General features: G+C 41.7%; 1 protein-coding gene across 4 annotated transcripts in view; it reads left to right on the plus strand.

The window, feature by feature from the left end:
• Positions 1–38: 38 nt before the first annotated feature.
• The window catches only part of CENPP (centromere protein P), a 245,062-nt gene continuing 227,737 nt past the window's right edge, over positions 39–17,363 (plus strand). For all 4 annotated transcript variants that reach the window (XR_008956908.1, XM_057305652.1, XM_026519134.4 and 1 more), the window contains exon 1: positions 39–459. Coding sequence is in view for 3 of the 4 variants with exons in the window: in XM_057305652.1 (XP_057161635.1) it covers positions 152–459 (308 nt within the window). In the remaining variant the exon portion in view is untranslated. The remainder of the gene's footprint in view (positions 460–17,363) is intronic.

The following is a 17,363-nucleotide window of genomic DNA, read 5'->3' on the forward strand; positions in this document are numbered from 1 at the left end:
CAAAAGTACAGAGCTCCCGGTCACATGGTCCCGGAACCGCCTCTCCAGTGACGTACTCGCCCGGGTGGCTCCAACGTCCGCTGACAGGGGGGTGGGCTGCCGCGCCCTCTGGCTTCGGGTTGGAGCCAGCCAACTCTCCGGGAGCGCAGGGATGGCTGGAGGTCGGCGGGGACGAGGAGCGCAGCGGCGGTCACGAGCCCGGGACACTGCGTGCGGGCGGGTGGCACTCGCGGGCGTCCGCTCCCCCGCCTCCCCCGCCGAGCTCCGGGATGGTCTGCGCCAGCAGCGCGGGAGGCTTGAAGTGCCGGGCGAGGCGTGCGCTGCTCAGATCGCCGCCCGGCTGCGCCGCGCCATGGACGCCCAGCGGGCGGAGGTCCGCGCCTTGGAAGCTGAGATCGCGGCCCTGCGGCGGGCGTGCGAGGAGCCGCGCGCGGCGGGGGAAGACGCCTGGCGAGCGCGGTACGTGCCTCCGCAGGCCCTGGGGGCGGGCGAAGGGCTCCGCCGGCCGTGCACCCCCCGACGTCTCCCGGGCGCCGAGGGCTCAGCTGTCTACGCCCGGGCGCCGCCGCGGCCGAGTGTCGGGCTGGCGGAGGAGAGCGGACGTCTTGGCCGTCTCCTTCGCAGACTCCGGGGCGGGCGGCTGTGCGGCTTCCTGGCGTGTGTCGCTGCGGGCCACCTGAGGGGGCAGTTGGCGCTCACACTGGGGCTCCCTTTGAGAAATAACTGGGGATGGAAGTGTGAGACGGGAGACTGGGAGCGCTGCGCGCGCGGTGGGGGGACGCCCGCCGGTGTGTGTGTGCGTGGGGGGGCGCCCGCAGGTGTGGGTGTGTGTGCGTGGGGGGAGCGCCCGCAGGTGTGGGTGTGTGTGCGTGGGGGGAGCGCCCGCAGGTGTGGGTGTGTGTGCGTGAGGGGAGCGCCCGCAGGTGTGCGTGTGTGGGTGTGTGTGCGTGGGTGAGCGCCCGCAGGTGTGGGTGTGTGTGTGTGGGGGGGAGCGCCCGCAGGTGTGCGTCTGGGGAGCGCTCGCAGGTGTGGGTGTGTGTGCGTGGGGGGAGCGCCCGCAGGTGTGCGTGTGGGTGTGTGTGCGGGGGGGGGGGCGCCCGCTGGTGTGTGTGTGCGGGGGGGGAGCGCCCGCGGGTGTGGGTGTGTGTGCGTGGGGGGAGTGCCCGCCGGTGTGTGGGTGGGTGGGTGGGTGGGTGGGTGTGTGTGCGTGGGGGGGGCGTCCGCAGGTGTGTGCGCGTGCGTGTGTATAGGTGGGGCGCGCCCTCAGGTGTGGGTGTGTGTGGGGGGAGCGCCCGCAGGTGTGGGTGTGTGTGCGTGGGGGGAGCGCCCTCCGGTGTGTGTGTGGTGTGTGTGTGTGTGGGGGAGCGCCCGCAGGTGTGCGTGTGGGTGTGTGTGCGTGGGGGAAGCGCCCGCAGGTGTGTGCGTGTGTGTGGGTGTGGGGGGGGCGCGCCCTCAGGGGTGTGTGTGTGTGCGGAGCGCCCGCAGGTGTGCGTGTGGGTGTGTGCGCGTGGGGGGGAGCGCCCGCAGGTGTGTGCGCGTGCGTGTGTGGGGGGCGCGCCCTCAGGGGTGTGTGTGTGGGTGTGTGTGGGGGGGAGCGCCCGCAGGTGTGGGTGTGGGTGTGTGTGCGGGGGGGGGCGCCCGCCGGTGGGTGTGGGTGTGTGCGCGTGGGGGGGAGCGCCCGCAGGTGTGTGCGCGTGCATGTGGGGGGGGCACGCCCTCAGGTGTGTGTGGGTGTGTGTGTGGGAGGGGAGCGCCCGCAGGTGTGTGCGTGTGTGGGACGCCTGCGGGGTGGGTGGACGCCAGCGGTGCAGGGGAGCAGGGGGTCGGACAGGGGTTAGGGCTGGCTGCCGCTGGGCCCCAGCCCAAGAGATGCAGTGTCCTAGATGCCTAGGACAGCCTTGAGGAGAGTGCCATTGTTAACCCCGTTTTAGAGTTAAGGAAACAGGCTCACAGAAGGGATGTCGCTTGCCGGAGATCTCCGGGGAAGTTAGTTAGGTCCGAGCGGGTTGTTTGGAACCCAGGAACCCAACTTGGAAGCGCAGTCTCTTTGCTTAACTGAAGAGGGAGGAGAGGAAGGATCTGTGACGGTCAATTACGTACCTAATGTCTCAAACTTGCAAACAGCTTGAAAGAAGAAACCATCTTCATTTCCCCAGTCGAGACTGATTTGACGCAGGTGCAGAGAGAAAGACATCCTCCTGAGCTAACTGGACAGGAGTCGGTAGAAAGTGGGAAGGAGGAGTTCAGAAGGAAATGCTTAAGGGCATTGTGGATGGGATCAAGACTGTATAGGAAGCTGTAACTGGTAAAAGGGAGAGAGAAGTGGGTGGCCAGGGAACACCTGCATTCCTCCACAAGTGAAGTTGTCAATGAACTGAAGACCCTTGCAGCTCCAGGGCTGCTCCCCAGATCAGAAGCATTAGCATTTTTCGGGAGTTGCATAGAAATACAGATCCTGGCCCCACCCCACCTCCTGAGTCATAATATGCATTTTAACAAGACCCCCGCCCCCACACACACTATTTTATGCATATTTGAAAGTTTGAAACTAGCCTAGTCATACCTTGCAGAAAAATGATTACTGGCCACAAGATGTCATTATTAGCCCAGGATAGTGTGTAGACCATTCATGTAATCTGTGCCTTCTCAAAGATCCAGTTGGGAAAGTAGGAAGAATCCAAGTTGTGGAATTTGGGTTTAATGTGCAGTTTCTTTTCACTGTGGTGGAGAAGGAAGATTGGGACCCCTGTATCAAGCTTTGTGTGTGTGTGGTAAAATGTAACAAAATTTGCCCTCTTAACCTTTTTTATGTACAGATGAGTGGTATTACATACATTGATAATGTTGAGGGACTATCACCACCACCCATCTCCCTTACTCTTCTCATCTTGTAAAACTGAAACTTTAGAACTTCCTATTCCCCACTCCTCTTAGTCCTTGGCAACTATCGCTCTGCTTCCTGTCTCTATGAGTTTGACATTCCTAGGTCCTGCATATAAATGGATTCATACCTATTTGTCTTTTTGTGACTGGTTTATTTCACCTACCGTAATATCCTCAAGGTTCATCCATGTTGTAGCATAATGCAAAATTTCCTTTTTTCTTCAGGCCAAATAATATTCCCTTGTATGTATATACCACATTTTGTTTATCCTTTTATCCGCCAATGGATGTTTGGGTTACTTCCATATTTTCGCTATTGCAAATAATGCTGGTATCAACATGTGTGTACAAATCTCTCTTTGAGACCCTGCTTTCAATTCTTTTGAGTATGTTGGGGGGGGGGCAAGAATTCCTGTCTCCTCAAAGGTCTTCTAGCTGGACTAAGAATCAAATTGACACAAGACAGATGAACAGGTGAAAATCAAATTTACTAGGCATACATTTCAAGGAATCCACATAGACATAGAAAGACTGGCAAAATAAAGTATATATGTCATTCTGAATGAAGGAAAAGGGGCTTGGGGTCTGGGACTTCAGAGGGAGGGAGTGTACTTAACAGGGTAGTAAAAAGAGCAGATGTTTGGTGATTAGATGTCTGCCCTACCATACAGATGGGTGGCTCAGATAAAATTGATCTCTGTTAATAACTCTTATTCTGGAAAAGACCCACAATTTAAGGAGGACAAAAGTTTCTCTTTAGCATACAGGGTCTCAAGTTCCTTTAGCACAAAATAATCCAATGCCAAAGTGGCACATTCTGGGAGAGGTCTGTCCTGACCCCTACAGATATGTACCAAGAAGTGTAATTGCAGGATCATATGGTAATTCTGTTTTTAACTTGTTGAAGAATGCCCCCCCCATACCATTTTACATTCACACCAACTGCATGAAGTTTCCAGATTTTCTACATCCTCACCAATATTGATTTTTCTTCCTGTGTTTTTTTTTTGATAGTAGCCATTTTAATAGGTGTGGGGTCAGTTCCCTAATGATTAGTTATATTGAACATTTTTTTGTGTATTTATAGGCCATCCTTTTGTGCCAGTCTGAGTCAATCTGTGGTAATGCTATTGAATAGAATGCCTGGAGCCAGTGAGTTTCCCCGGGACCTTTTCCCACCCTACATCATGATTGGGCCACACCTTGTTGTTCTTATGATTGCAAGATGCCCGTCAGCAAGAACCTCTAGAAAACTTTGAAGAAAAAAATAGTTTATTATTTATAAGCCCTGGAGTGTACAAGGCATGCCATGGGGGTCACACAACCAGGTCATTGGTGCAGAGAAGGAGACAGAGATTGGGAGACAGGACTGGGGTTCTGCTTTTACTGGCATTGAGAGTGGGGACGTAGAGTGTCAAGGGCTCGGGTCTTTATTGGTGAACTTAGAGTAGGAGTATAAGCACAGGAAGAGAAAAAACAAGTGGCCTAAATGGTCGTTTAAGGAAATTAACCAAGATCTCTAAAACAAAGGATTCTCAGTGTGGGAAGGCAGCCTGGCTTTTTTAGTCCTGTAGCTGGCAGTGTGTTTGTTGGAAATAGCTTTCTTTGAGGAGGATGAAGCAGATGCCTCTGCATTCAAAGCTTAAGTCAGGCACTTGCTTTAGGATAAGAAAAGACAACTGTCAGGTCTTACACTGTTGTCATTCTTGTATCCTCTTCGGAGAAATGTCTGTTCAAGTCCTTTGCCTATTTTTGAACAGATTGTTTGGCTTTTGTTGCTGTAGGAATACTTACGTATTTGGAAATTAAACCTTTATCGTACATGATTAGCAAATACCTTTTCTCATTCTGTGGGTTGCCTTTTTACTCTCTTGATAGTGTCTTACGTTGTACAATTTTTAAAAATGTTCATGAAGTCCAGTTGGTCTATTTTTTCTTTTGTTATCTGTGCTTTTGCTGCTATATCCAAGAAATCATTGCCCTGGCCAATGTTACGAAGCTTTTGTCCAATGTTTACTTCCAAGAGTTTTGTTTTAGGTCTTACATTTAGATGTCTCATCCAATTTGAGTACTTTTTGTTACGGTGTTAGGCAAGGGTCCAACTTCATTCTTTTGCATATGGATATTCAGTTTTTCCAGCACCATTTGAGTGCTATTAGAAAGCATGTCAAAAATCATATGATCATATATGTGAGTGTTCATTTCTGGGTTCTCTTATTCTATTCCATATCTATCTGTTTTTATACCAATAATACGCTTTTTTGATGACTGAACCTTTCAGTTTTGAAATCAGAAAGTGTGAGTCCTCCAGTTTTGTTCTTTATCAAGATTATTTTGGCTATTGAGATCCCTTAAGATTCCACATGAATTTTAGGATGGGTTTTTCTATTCCTGCAAAAAAGCCTCATTGGAATTTTGGTAGGGATTGCATTGAATCTGTAAATTGCTTGGGGGTAATATTGACATTTTAATAATATTGTCTTCCAATCCATTAAGAGGAGATATGTTTCTGTTTATGTCAAATTTAATTTTTTTTTTTCAGGGATGTTTTGTGGTTTTCATTTACCTTCCTGAGGTAAATTCCTTCTTAAGGTTAATTCCTAAGTATTGTTTTTGATGCTGTTGTAAATGGAATGGTTTTTGTAATTTGCCCTTCAGATTGTTCATTGTTGGTTTATAGAAATGCATCTGAGCTTTGTGTGGCGACTTTGTATCCTGATACTTTGCTGAATTCATTTATTCTAACACTTGTTTTTGTGGAATCTTCAGGGTTTTGTACATATAAGATTATACCACCTGTAAACAGAGATAATTTTACTTCCTTTCCAATTTGAATGCCTTTTATTTCTGTTTCTTGCCTAATTGCTCTACCTAGAATTTCCAAAACCATGTTTCAGTGGCAAAAGTAGACATCCTTACCTTTTTTCATACGTGCCTTTTATTATGTTGAGATAATTTCCTTCTATTCCTAGATTTTTTAATGTGTTATCATTGAAATGTGTTGAATTTTGTCAAATGCTGCTTCTATATTGAGATAACCATGTCTTTTCCGCCCTTCTTTCTGTTAATGTGGTATATCACATTCATCAGTTTTCCCATGTTGAACTGTCCTTGTATTCCAGGAATAAATACCACTTGGTCATGATGTGTAATCCTTTTAATATGCTTATTTTTATTTACTACTAATTTGCTGAGTGTTTTTACATTAATATTCATAAGTAATATTGGTCTGTAGTTTTCTTGGAATGTCTTTGTCTGGCTTTGGTATCAAAGTTTTGTTGGCCCAACAAATGAGTTACAAAGTGTTCTTGCTTCAACTTTTGGAGAAGTTTGGAAAGGATTGGGTAGTTTTTTTTTTTTTTTTTTAAAGATTTTATTTATTCATTCGACAGAGATAGAGACAGCCAGCGAGAGAGGGAACACAAGCAGGGGGAGTGGGAGAGGAAGAAGCAGGCTCATACCAGAGGAGCCTGATGTGGGGCTCGATCCCATAACGCCGGGATCACGCCCTGAGCCGAAGGCAGACGCTTAACTGCTGTGCCACCCAGGCGCCCCTGGGTAGTTTTATTTAAATGTTTGGTAGAATTCACTCACATAGTTATCAGGTCCAAGGCTTTTCTTTGTTAGAGATTTTTTTTTTATTACGATTCAATCATTCTAGTTATAGGTCTATTCAGATTTCTTATTTCTCTGGTTTAATCTTGGTAGGTTTTGTGTTTCTAGGAATTGAGCCATTTCACGTAGGTTATCCAATGTATAGGCATACAACTATTCATAATGCTCTCATAATCCTTTTTTCTTTTCTTTCTTTTTTTTTTTTTTTTTTTGGTAGAATTGGTCTTGTCCCTATTTCATTTCTGATTTTAGTAATTTGTGTCTTGTTTTTGAGGAAACTCTACACCCAACGTGGGGCTTGAATTCATGACCCCAAGATCAAGAGTCCCATGCTCGGGGCGCCTGAGTGGCTGGGTCGTTAAGCGTCTGCCTTTGGCTCAGGGCGTGTTCCCAGGGTCCTGGGATTGATCCCTGCATTGGGCTCCCTGCTCTGCTGGGAGCCTGTTTCTTCCTCTCCCACTCCCCCTGCTTGTGTTCCCTCTCTCACTGGCTGTGTCTCTCTCTGTCAAATAAATAAAATCTTAAAAAAAAAAAAAAAAAAGTCCCATGCTCTATTGCCTGAGCAAGCCAGGTGCCCCAGTCAGTCTTTTTTAGTCCATCTAGCTAAAGTTTTGTCAAATTTATTGATCCTTTCAAAGAGCCAACTTTTGGTTTCATTCATTTTCTCTATTTTTCTATTGTCTATTTCATTTCTCTCTGCTCTAATCTTTATCATCTTTTTTTTCTAGCTTTGGTTTAGTTTGTTCTTTTTCTAGTTGTTATATTAGGTTATTGATTTGGGATCTTATTTAAGTGTTTATAGCTATAAATGCCCCTCTTAGAACATCTGGTGTGTCCTTTAAGTTCTGGTATATTGTATTTTCATTTTTGTCCTTAAGTATTTTCTCATTTCCCTTGCGGTTTCTTCTTGAGTCTATTGATTGTTTAAAAGTGTGTTAATTTCCACAGTTTTGTGAATTTTTCAGTTTTCCTTCTGTTATTGATATCTAACCTCATACCACTGTGGTTGAAGAAGATACTTTGTGTGGATAAATATATTTAAAATACACAGACTTTATCTTGTTGCCCAACATATGGTCTGTCCTGGAAAATGTCCTGTGTGCACTTGCGAAGAATTTATATATGTCTGTTAGATCTGTCTGTTGTGTAGAATGTTCTGTGTCTGTTAGATTTAATTGGTTTATTGTGTTGTTTTTACTGCTACTCTCTTTCCTTATTTATCCTCTGTCTAGTTCTATATATTATTGTAAGTGGGTTATTGAAGTCTCCAATTATTATTTTGGTTTTTATTGAGATATAGTTGATATATAAGTTTATATTAATTTCAAGTGTACAACATAATTTTATATTTGCACATATTACAAAATGATTATGATAGTCTAGTTAACATCCATACACATAGAGTTACAAGTTTTTTTTATTTTGTTAATGTCGTGTATCACCTTGTTTGTTGTGACTGTTGAACCATCTTTGCATTCCTGGACTAAATCCCACTTGATCCTGATGTATGATCCTTTTAATGTATTGTTGAATACAGTTTCCTAATATTTTGTTGAGCATTTTTGCATCTATGTTCGTCTGGGATAATGGCCTGTAATTTTCTTGTGGTCTTCATGTCTGGTTTTGATATGAGGGTACTCCTGGCCTCATAAGATGAGTTTGTAAGTGTTTACTCCTCTTCTGTTTTTGGAAGAGTTAGACAAGGGTTGGTATTAATTCTCTTAAAAATTATTGGTAGAATTCCCCAGGGAAGCTCTCTAGTTTTGGACTTTTATTCATAGGTAGGGTTTGATTACTAACTAAATGTCCTTAGTGATAATTGGTTTGTTTACATTTTCTATTTCTCTATGATTTTGTCTTGAGAGTTGTATGTTCCTGGGAATTTTCTTCTAGGTTGGCCAATTTTTTGGTGTATAATTTTTCATAATAGTTATTATCTTTTGTATTTCTGTAGTGTTAGTTGTAACGTCTCCTTTCATTTCTGATTTTATTTGAATTCTCTCTTTTCTTGGTAATTCTAGTTAATGTTTTGTCTATTTTGTTTATCTTTTCAAAAAATCAAGATTTCTATTTCATTGGTTTTGTTTTGTTTTGTTTGTTTAAAGTCTGTTTGTCACCATCCTGTCCTGTCTTCCCCTCCATCCCTCTGGCCACCCAGCCCAGATTTTTGTTATATCATTCCTTCTACTAACTTTGGGCTTCACTTATCTACTTTATCTAGTTCCTTGAGGTGTAAAATTAGGTTGTTTATTGAGATTCTTGTTTCTTGAGGTAGGCATTTACTGCTATGAACTTCCTTCTTAGGACTGTTTTTGCTGCAGCCCATGAGTTTGTAATGCTGTATTTCCATTTTTATTTCTCTCAAGGTTTGTTTGGTTTGTTTTTACCCATTGGTTGCTCAATAGCATGTTGTTTAGCCTCCATGTATTTGTGAATTGTCCAGTTTTCTCCTTGTAATGGATTTCTAGATTCAGCCATTGTGTTTGAAAAAGTTGCTTGATATGATTTCAATTTTCTTAAATTAGTTAAGACATGTTTTGTATCTAACACATGACCTTTTCTGCTTGAAAAGAATGTGTATTCTCTGGATGGAAGGCTCTGTGTATGTCTAAGTTCATGTGCTCTAAAGTGTTTTTTAGGTCACTGTTCCATTATTGGTTTTCTATCTGGATGATCTATTCATTGATGAATGTGGTGTGTTCAAGTTCCTGCTGTTACTGTATTGCTGTCTGTTTTTCCTGTTAGATCTGTTAATATTTGCTTCATGTATTTAGGTGTTCCTATATTGGGTGCATAAATATTTGCATGTTATATCCTCTTGTTGGATTAATCCCTTTATCGTTAGGTAATGATCATCTTCGTCTCTTACTACAATCTTTGTCTTTAAGTCTTTTTTTTTTTTTTTTTTAAAGAGAGAAAGAGAGCATGCATGGGGGAAGGAGAGGGGCAGATGAAGAGGGGGAAAGAGAATCCTAAGCAGACCCCCATGCTCAGCATGGGGCCCAGTGTGGGGTTTAGTGTCATGATCCTGAGACCATGACCTGAGCCAAAATCAAGAGTCAGATGCCCAACCCACTGAGCCACCCAGGCACCCTGGGAGAGTGAATCTTAAGGCATGCTCAGTGTGGGGCCTGACGTGGGGCTCATTCCCACGACCCGGAGATCATGACCTGAGTCGAAATCAAGAATTGGTCACTTAACCTACTGAGTCACCTAGGTGCCCCTAACTTTTTTTTTTTTCTTGTGGAAGTGTATGTACCCTAGCTTTCTTTTGGTTTCCATTTGCATGAAATACCTTATTCTGTTCCTTCACTTTCAGTCTATCTGTGTCCTTATATCTGATGTGAGTCTCTTATAGGCAGCATATAGATGGGTCTTATATTTTTTAATCCATTCAGCCACTCTGTGTCTTTTGATTGGAGAATTTAGTCCATTTACATTTAAAGTAATTACTAATAGGTGTGTATGTGTGGTTTTTTGTTTGTTTGTTTGTTTTCTGGTGGTTTTCTTCTTACTTTATTCCTCTCATTCTCTCCTTTGTGATTTGGTAGTTTCCTGTAGTGATATGCTTAAATTCCTTATTATCCTTTGTAATATAGGTGCTTCCTCTGTAGTTACCATGGTGGGTACTCATATAGTTATTTTTACTACTTTTACTTTATAAATGATTAACTCACCACCATTATACCATTAGATTATTCAGAATTTTGCCATATATTTACCTTTACAGTGGGATTTATAATTTCATGTTTTCCTGTTACGAATTAGCTTCCTTTTCTATCAGTTTAAAGAAGTCCTTTAGCATTCCTTGTGAGGCCAGTCCGGTGGTGATGAATTCCTTTAACTGGTCTAAAAAAGCTCCCTCTCTCCTTTAGTTCTGAAGGATAACTTTGTCAGATAGAGTATTGTTGATTGGCATTTTTCCCTTTCATCATTTTAAACATATCATACCACTTTCTTCTGACCTACAGTGCTTTTGCTGAAATCTGCTTATAGTTTTATGGGGTTCCCCATAAAACAAATAAAACAAGTTTTTGGTTTTTTGCTGTTTTGAAGATTCTGTCCTTGTCTTTAACTTCTGATACTTTGTAAAGTGTCTTGGTGTGGGTCTTTGGGTTAATCTAATTTGGTATTTTTTAGGCTTACTACATCTGGATCTCTTTCTTTCCCCAGGGAAAAGAAAGCTAAGTTTTCAGTTACTTCTTCAAATAAATATTCCACCTCTTTTTCTTTTCTCCTTCTGGGACCCCTATAACTTGATTGTTGGCTTATTATTTTCACTTAAGCCAATTAAGCTACCTTCTCTTTCTTTTATTCTTTTTCCTTATTGCTGCTCTGTTTGGATAACTTCCATATCCCTGTCTTCAAGTTCACTGATACTTTCTTCTTCTGATTGATTCATTCTGATGTTGAATTTCTCTACTGAATAATTTAGTTCAGTTATTATAGTCATCTGCTCTGTGACTTCTCTTTGGTATTTTCTTATATTTTCTCTTTTGTTGAAATTCTCACCATTTGACCAATCTCTTTTTCACTTGGGTCTATTTCTGAGGTTTTATCTTATTCTTTCATTTTGAACATATTTTTCTATTTCATTTTCTATCACTGTGTTGGTTTCTGTGCACTAGATCAAACAGCCATATTTTGCAGTTTTGTAGGCGTGGCTTCATGTAGTAGATGAACTTTATTGTTCAGCCTGCTCTTGGTCTTGGTAGTCTCTCAAACCTTCATGATTGTCCTAGTAGCCTACTCTATTTCTTTCTTTTTTTTTTTTTTTTAAGATTTTATTTATATATTTGAGAGAGAGGTAGAGCACAGAGGGAGAGTGAGAAGGAGAAGCAGACTCCCCATTGAGCAGAGAGCCCGATGCCTGATGTAGGACTCAATCCCAGGATGTTGGGATTATCACCCGAGCCAAAGGCAGACGCTTCACCGGCTGAGTGACCCAGGAGCCCCAGCCTGCTCTATTCTTAGTGACCCTAGGGAATCGAGAGTATGACAAGACTTGTCAGTGTCCCAAAGTGGGGACAATCAGCTGCCAAGTTCAGGCTGATTTGAACCAGACCCTCAGGCAGCAGCTTTTAAAGTATGTGAATACCCCTCAATCAGAGGAAGGATTAGGAGTTGGGTGGGTGTTTCTGTCTGTGCCCTATGCACTGAGTGTTAATGGTGTGACAGCCAGATAAGAAGTGTTTCTTTGTTAACTACTTCCTATTGAACCCATGAACACAAGCCCCACTGGCCACCAGATTTAGGTTATGAAGGAATGTGTTCTCTGGGCCAGAGGCGTTAAAGTTGGGGTATAGGTGTGCATACAAGCTTTTTGGAAACACAACATCTGGTCTGGCAGAGGGAGAGCATGATGATGGTACCTGTTGGGCCCTTCAGTTTTTGGAGAGGATTGTAGTTGGGCCCTGGATGTGTGTTAAATTAGAAGCCTGCCCTTCAGGCTGAAGCTTTATGATTAGGAAGTAGCCCTTTTTTGCAGAAACACTGGGTTTGATTTTTTTGGCTGCTTCTACTCTGGGTCCTGTGATGGGTGAGTCTGTGCATGTGAGCCCTTTAAGAACTGGTTCTCAGTTTGCTCTAGTCTTGTGGGTCTCACAGATACAGATTCTGTTGGTTCTCAAAGCTAGATGTTTTGGAGGCTTGTCTCTCAGGTTCTGGTCTTAAAAGTGGGGTACCAGTTGTGGCGTCCAAACCTTTTGCTCCTCAGGGAGCAGCTCAGGGTTGTTAACTCTCTTAATTGTGCATTGCCACATTGGGAGTGATATTTATGCTGAGATTGTGTCTCAGCCTCCTACCCATTTGGGTTTTGTTTTGTTTTGTTTTGTTCTGTTTTTTTCTTATTTGCCCAATGTGTAAGAATCACTCAGCTAGTTTTTGGGTTTCTTTCAGAGGAAATTATTCTGTATGTAGGTGTAAATTCCATGTGTCTGTGGCGGGATGTGAGTTCTGAATCCTCTTACATTGTGTCTTAAACTGCAACTCCAACTGTTCTTGTAGAACTATTCCTCCTTTTAATTCTGTCCATTTTTACTTTGTGTATTTTAATAGTCTGCTATGAGGTGTGACAATGTTTGTAATTCTTATGTCTTGTTGAATTGAATCTTCCATTAATATGTGATGTTTTTTGTCTCTGGTAACCTTTTTTGATTTCGTCTATTTTGTCTGATCTGATATTAGTAAACCTACCCCTACTCTCTTCTGGTTACTTTTCGCATAGAATTTCTTTTCCCATCCTTTCACTTTCAGTCGTATCTTTGGTGGAATGCCTGGGTGGCTCGGTTGGTTGGCTGTCTGCCTTTGGCTCAGGTCATGATCCCAGGGTCCGGGGATTGAGTCCCACATTGGGGTCCTTGCCTGGTGGGGAGACTGCTCGTCCCTCTGCCTGCCTCTCCCCCTGCTTGTGCTCTCTCTCTCTCTGACAAAATAATTTAAAAAAATCTCAAAAACAATTGTATCTTTGAATCTGAAGTGAATCTCTTTTAGACAGCATATGCTTGGATTGTGTGTTTGTATCCATTCTACCAATCTCTCGTTTGTTTGGCAAACAAAATCTATTTACACTTAAGTAAGGACTAATAAGGAAAGACTTACCTCTGTCTTTTTTTTTTTTTTTTAATATGCCCTTAAACTTTTTTGTCTTTCATTTCCTGCATTTCTGTCTTCTTTTGGGTAGTTGATTTTTTGGAGTGAAATGTTTAAATTCCTTCCTCATTTCCTTTTGTAAATATCCTGTAGCTGTTTTCTTTGTGGTTACCAGAGAGATTACATTTAACTCCTAAAGTTACAACACGCTAATTTGAATTTATGCCGGACACATTTCAATAACATAAAACAATTCTGCCTCTATATAGCTTTGTCCCCAGCCTTTATGGTTTTTGTTGTTACAAAATTACATCTTCATTTTGTGCTCCTAAACAAAAAAGTTACATAATTCTTTTAACTGGATTTCTTTCTTAAATTTTGTAGGAAACAAAGTTTGGAATTCCAAATAAAGGTGAAAATAATAGTAGCTTTAGATATATATATCTATTTTAAGTAGGCTCCATGCCCAGTGTGGAGCCCAGCACGGAGCTTGAAACCACAACCTTGGAATCAAGACCCGATCTGAGACCAAGAGTCAGACACTTAACTGACTGAGCTACCCAGACACCCCTAGATATAGTTTTTTATTTATTTATTTATTTATTTTTAAAGATTTTATTTATTTATGTGACAGAGACAGCCAGCGAGAGAGGGGACACAAGCAGGGGGGAGTGGGAGAGGAAGAAGCAGGCTCCCAGCCGAGGAGCCTGATGTGGGACGCGATCCCGGCACGCCAGGATCACGCCCTGAGCTGAAGGCAGACGCTTAAGGACTGCGCCACCCAGGCACCCCTAGATATAGTTTTTTATAATGGCAATCTCTTAAATCACATAGGAAACAAAAAATAAAGTAGTAAACTTACTAGAATAATACTAGATTTTGCAATTGCTCCTGTATTACTTATCGAGATATTTATTTCTTCATATGGTATCAAGTTACTGTCTAGTGTGCTTTTATCTTACACGACTCTCTTGAATGTTTCTTTTATGGCAGGTTTAGTGGTAACAAAATCCCTTGGTTTTTATTTATTTGGAAATGTCTTAATTTCTTCCTCACTTTTCAAGGGCACTTTTGCCAGATACAGGCGTAACTCAGAAATATTGTAGGTTCAGTTCCAGACCCCCGCAATAAAGCAAGTATTGCAGTAAAACTAGTGAAGTTTTTTGGTTTCCCAGTACATACAAAACTTATGTTTATGCTCTACTGAAGTCTGTTAAGTGTGCTATGTCTTTATGTCTAAAGAAAAAATGTTCATACCTTAATTAAAAAATAATTCTTTGCTAAAAATGGTCACCATCATCTGGGCTTTTAGTGAATCATATTCACTAATCATAGGTCACCATAACAAATGTAATAATAATGAAAAAGTTTGAGATACTGTGAGAATTACCAAAATGTGATACAGCGACTCAAGCGAGCAAATACTGTTGGAAGAGATGGCACCGATAGACTCGTTCAACACAGGGTTGCCACAAACCATCAGGAAAAATGCAATATTTGGGAAGCACAGTAAAGCACAATAAGATAAGGTATACATAGGATTGTTCAGTTTTTTTGTGGGGGGGGTTTTTTTTTTGGTTTTTGATTTTTGGTTTTTGTTTGTTTTAGCACTTTGACTGTATTAGGCCTACTGTCTTCTGGCATCCAAAATTTCTGATAGGAAATCTCATAGCTTATTGAGGAACCCTTGTATGTAATGGTTTGCTTTTTTCTTGATGCTTTCAAGGTTGGTCTTTATGCTTGGCTTTTGAAAATTTGATTAAATGTTGGTGTGAGTCTCTTTGAGTTCATTCTGGAGTTTGTTGAATGTCTTGTATTTTCATATTAATGTCATTCATAAAATTTTTCAGTCATTATTTCTTGTCTTGTGCAACTCCCATGATGCATATCTTAGTCCTTTTGATGGTGTCCCACAGATCCTTTATGCTTTGTTCCTCTCTTCAGTCTTTCTTCTTTCTAGACTTCAGCCTCAGTAATGTCTGTTGTCTTATCTTCAGAATCACTGATTTTCTGCCTGCTCACATCTGCCTTTGAATCCCTCTAGTGAATTTTTCATTTCAGTTATTGTGCCTTTCGGCTCCAGAATTCCTTTTTGGTTTCTTTTAGGATTTTTTTATCTCTTTATTGAAGTTTCCATTTGGTTCACACATCGTTTTCTTAATTTCTTTCATATCTTCTATTTCTTTGAGCATCTTTAGGACTGTTGTCTTAAAGTCTTTGTCTAATATATCTGCCATTAAGTCTTTCTCAGGGACAAATCTTATTTAATTAAAATTTTTCTTTTGAATGGGTCATACTTTTCTGTTTCTTTGGATACCTTGTGATTTTGTCGTTGTTGTTGTTGTTAAACACTGGACATTTTAATCTATTAATGTGGTAACTTTGGGAAATCAGATTCTCACGCCATTCCCAGTGCTTGCTCTTTTTTGTTTGTTTGGTTGTTTGTTTGTTTGTTTTGTTTTAAGTTTTGTTATTTTGTAGGCTGTGTGCTGGAGATAAGCCTGAGGTGCAAACTTACGGTCTTATGTCTTTTCTGAGCCTTTCCCTGGGCAGGTGTAGACACTTTCCAGTTTTTCCTATATGTTCATTTGATCTTAGTGTCTTTATCTTTAATGCGTGGCTCCTTAAACAGGAAAAGCCAAAAGTGATGGAGGGAGAAAAGAGCAATGGCACTTTAAATCTCCTGGAACTCACCTTGCAAGAGGGAAGGGGCTTGCAACAATGGGAGGAGGGGCAGCAACAATGACCATCTGCCTCTTTGCACCTTTCTGGTCAGAAGAGCAGTCAGCACAGATACCCACTATTTTGGGGACAGAGTCCTTTTTCCGACTCTTGGCTTTCTAAAGTATGTGCATCCTGCTTCAGGCACAGGTACACAGGTGTCTGCCTGTTGTTGGGGTGGGGGATATGTAGTTACTACTGTGCTAAGAGCTGAAATTGTCCCAAAATGACCACGATTAACTCCAAGCCTTCCCCTCGAAGTTGTAAGCCTTCGCAGACTCCACACGTTTACAAAAGTTTTATCAGACAGATTTGCCAGTGCAATTATTGTGTAGGTGGGGAAGCAGATTCCTGGTGCTTCCTACTCTACCAGCTTCCCAGAATCCTAGATCATTGACTTTTAAAATCAGGCCTTTTGTAGATTTGTTTTAAAGGAAAAAACTTTCTTGTGAAACTCTTAATTTTGTTGAAGAAAAATTATGCTAAGTTGAATTAACAAGCAATAAACAAAACTACAAAGTCAATAAAACATAACTCCAAATCATTGAAACTCATGTCATTAATTGAAATGGACTAATGACATTTTGCTCAAAGAAAATCACTATGAGAATATGCAGTTTGTTTCTCTGTTGTATGATAAAATGTACATAACAAAATTTATTGTTTTAGTCTTTTTTAAGTATGCAGTTCTGTTGCATTAAGTACTGTCATATTGTCATGCATCCATCACTGCTGTCCATCTCTAGAACTTTTGCATCATCCCAGAGTGAAACTCTGTACCCATTAAACAATAACTCTCCATTCTCTCCTTTCTCAGCCTTTCTTGGATTCTGCGAATCTGTCTTTCAATGTGATGATTTAGTTCTTCTATCAGTTTGCTCTGTTGGAAACACCTTGAAGTTTCTATTTGTAGTTTTCTATGATACTTGGTATTTGCTTTGCAGGAATTTATTTATATATGAAGATTGCTTCTTGCTTTCACTAGCATTCTCAGCTTGATGTAATTTTTTAAAAAAGATTTTATTTATTTAGAGAGAGTGCATGTACAAGCTGGGGAAGGGGCAGAGGGAGATAGAGAATCCCAAGCAGACTCCTTGCTCAGCACAGAGCCCGATGTGGGGCTCGATCTCATGACCCTGAGATCATGACTTGAGCTGAAATCAAGAGTTGGATGCTTAACTGAACCGTACAGGCGCCTCTTAAAGTAATTTTTAAAAATCACTTAATGAGAGCAGATACAAAAGAGCATGTGGTAGTCTCTCAGATGATATAGAATATTCTTAAATATTTTAATTAACATTAAAACAAAATCTAAAAATTTTTTTACAGACTTTTCTTAAGTATTAGATCTCCAGTGTAAAGAAAACAGAGCTAGGTTATTTCCTGTAGACCTTGTGTAGGGTCATAAGAGCACAGGCGAATGTAGTAGAATTAGGAATAGAAAAGGAGGAATATCTATATAACAGAGCAGAAAGTTTGGCAATAAATCCAGATGTGAAGGGATTAATGGAGCCAAGGGTAACTCCAAAGATAAGGAGCCTGAGAATATCAAG

The sequence above is a fragment of the Ursus arctos genome, unplaced genomic scaffold (assembly GCF_023065955.2).
Source record: "Ursus arctos isolate Adak ecotype North America unplaced genomic scaffold, UrsArc2.0 scaffold_33, whole genome shotgun sequence".
NCBI classification, from domain to species: Eukaryota; Metazoa; Chordata; class Mammalia; order Carnivora; family Ursidae; genus Ursus; species Ursus arctos.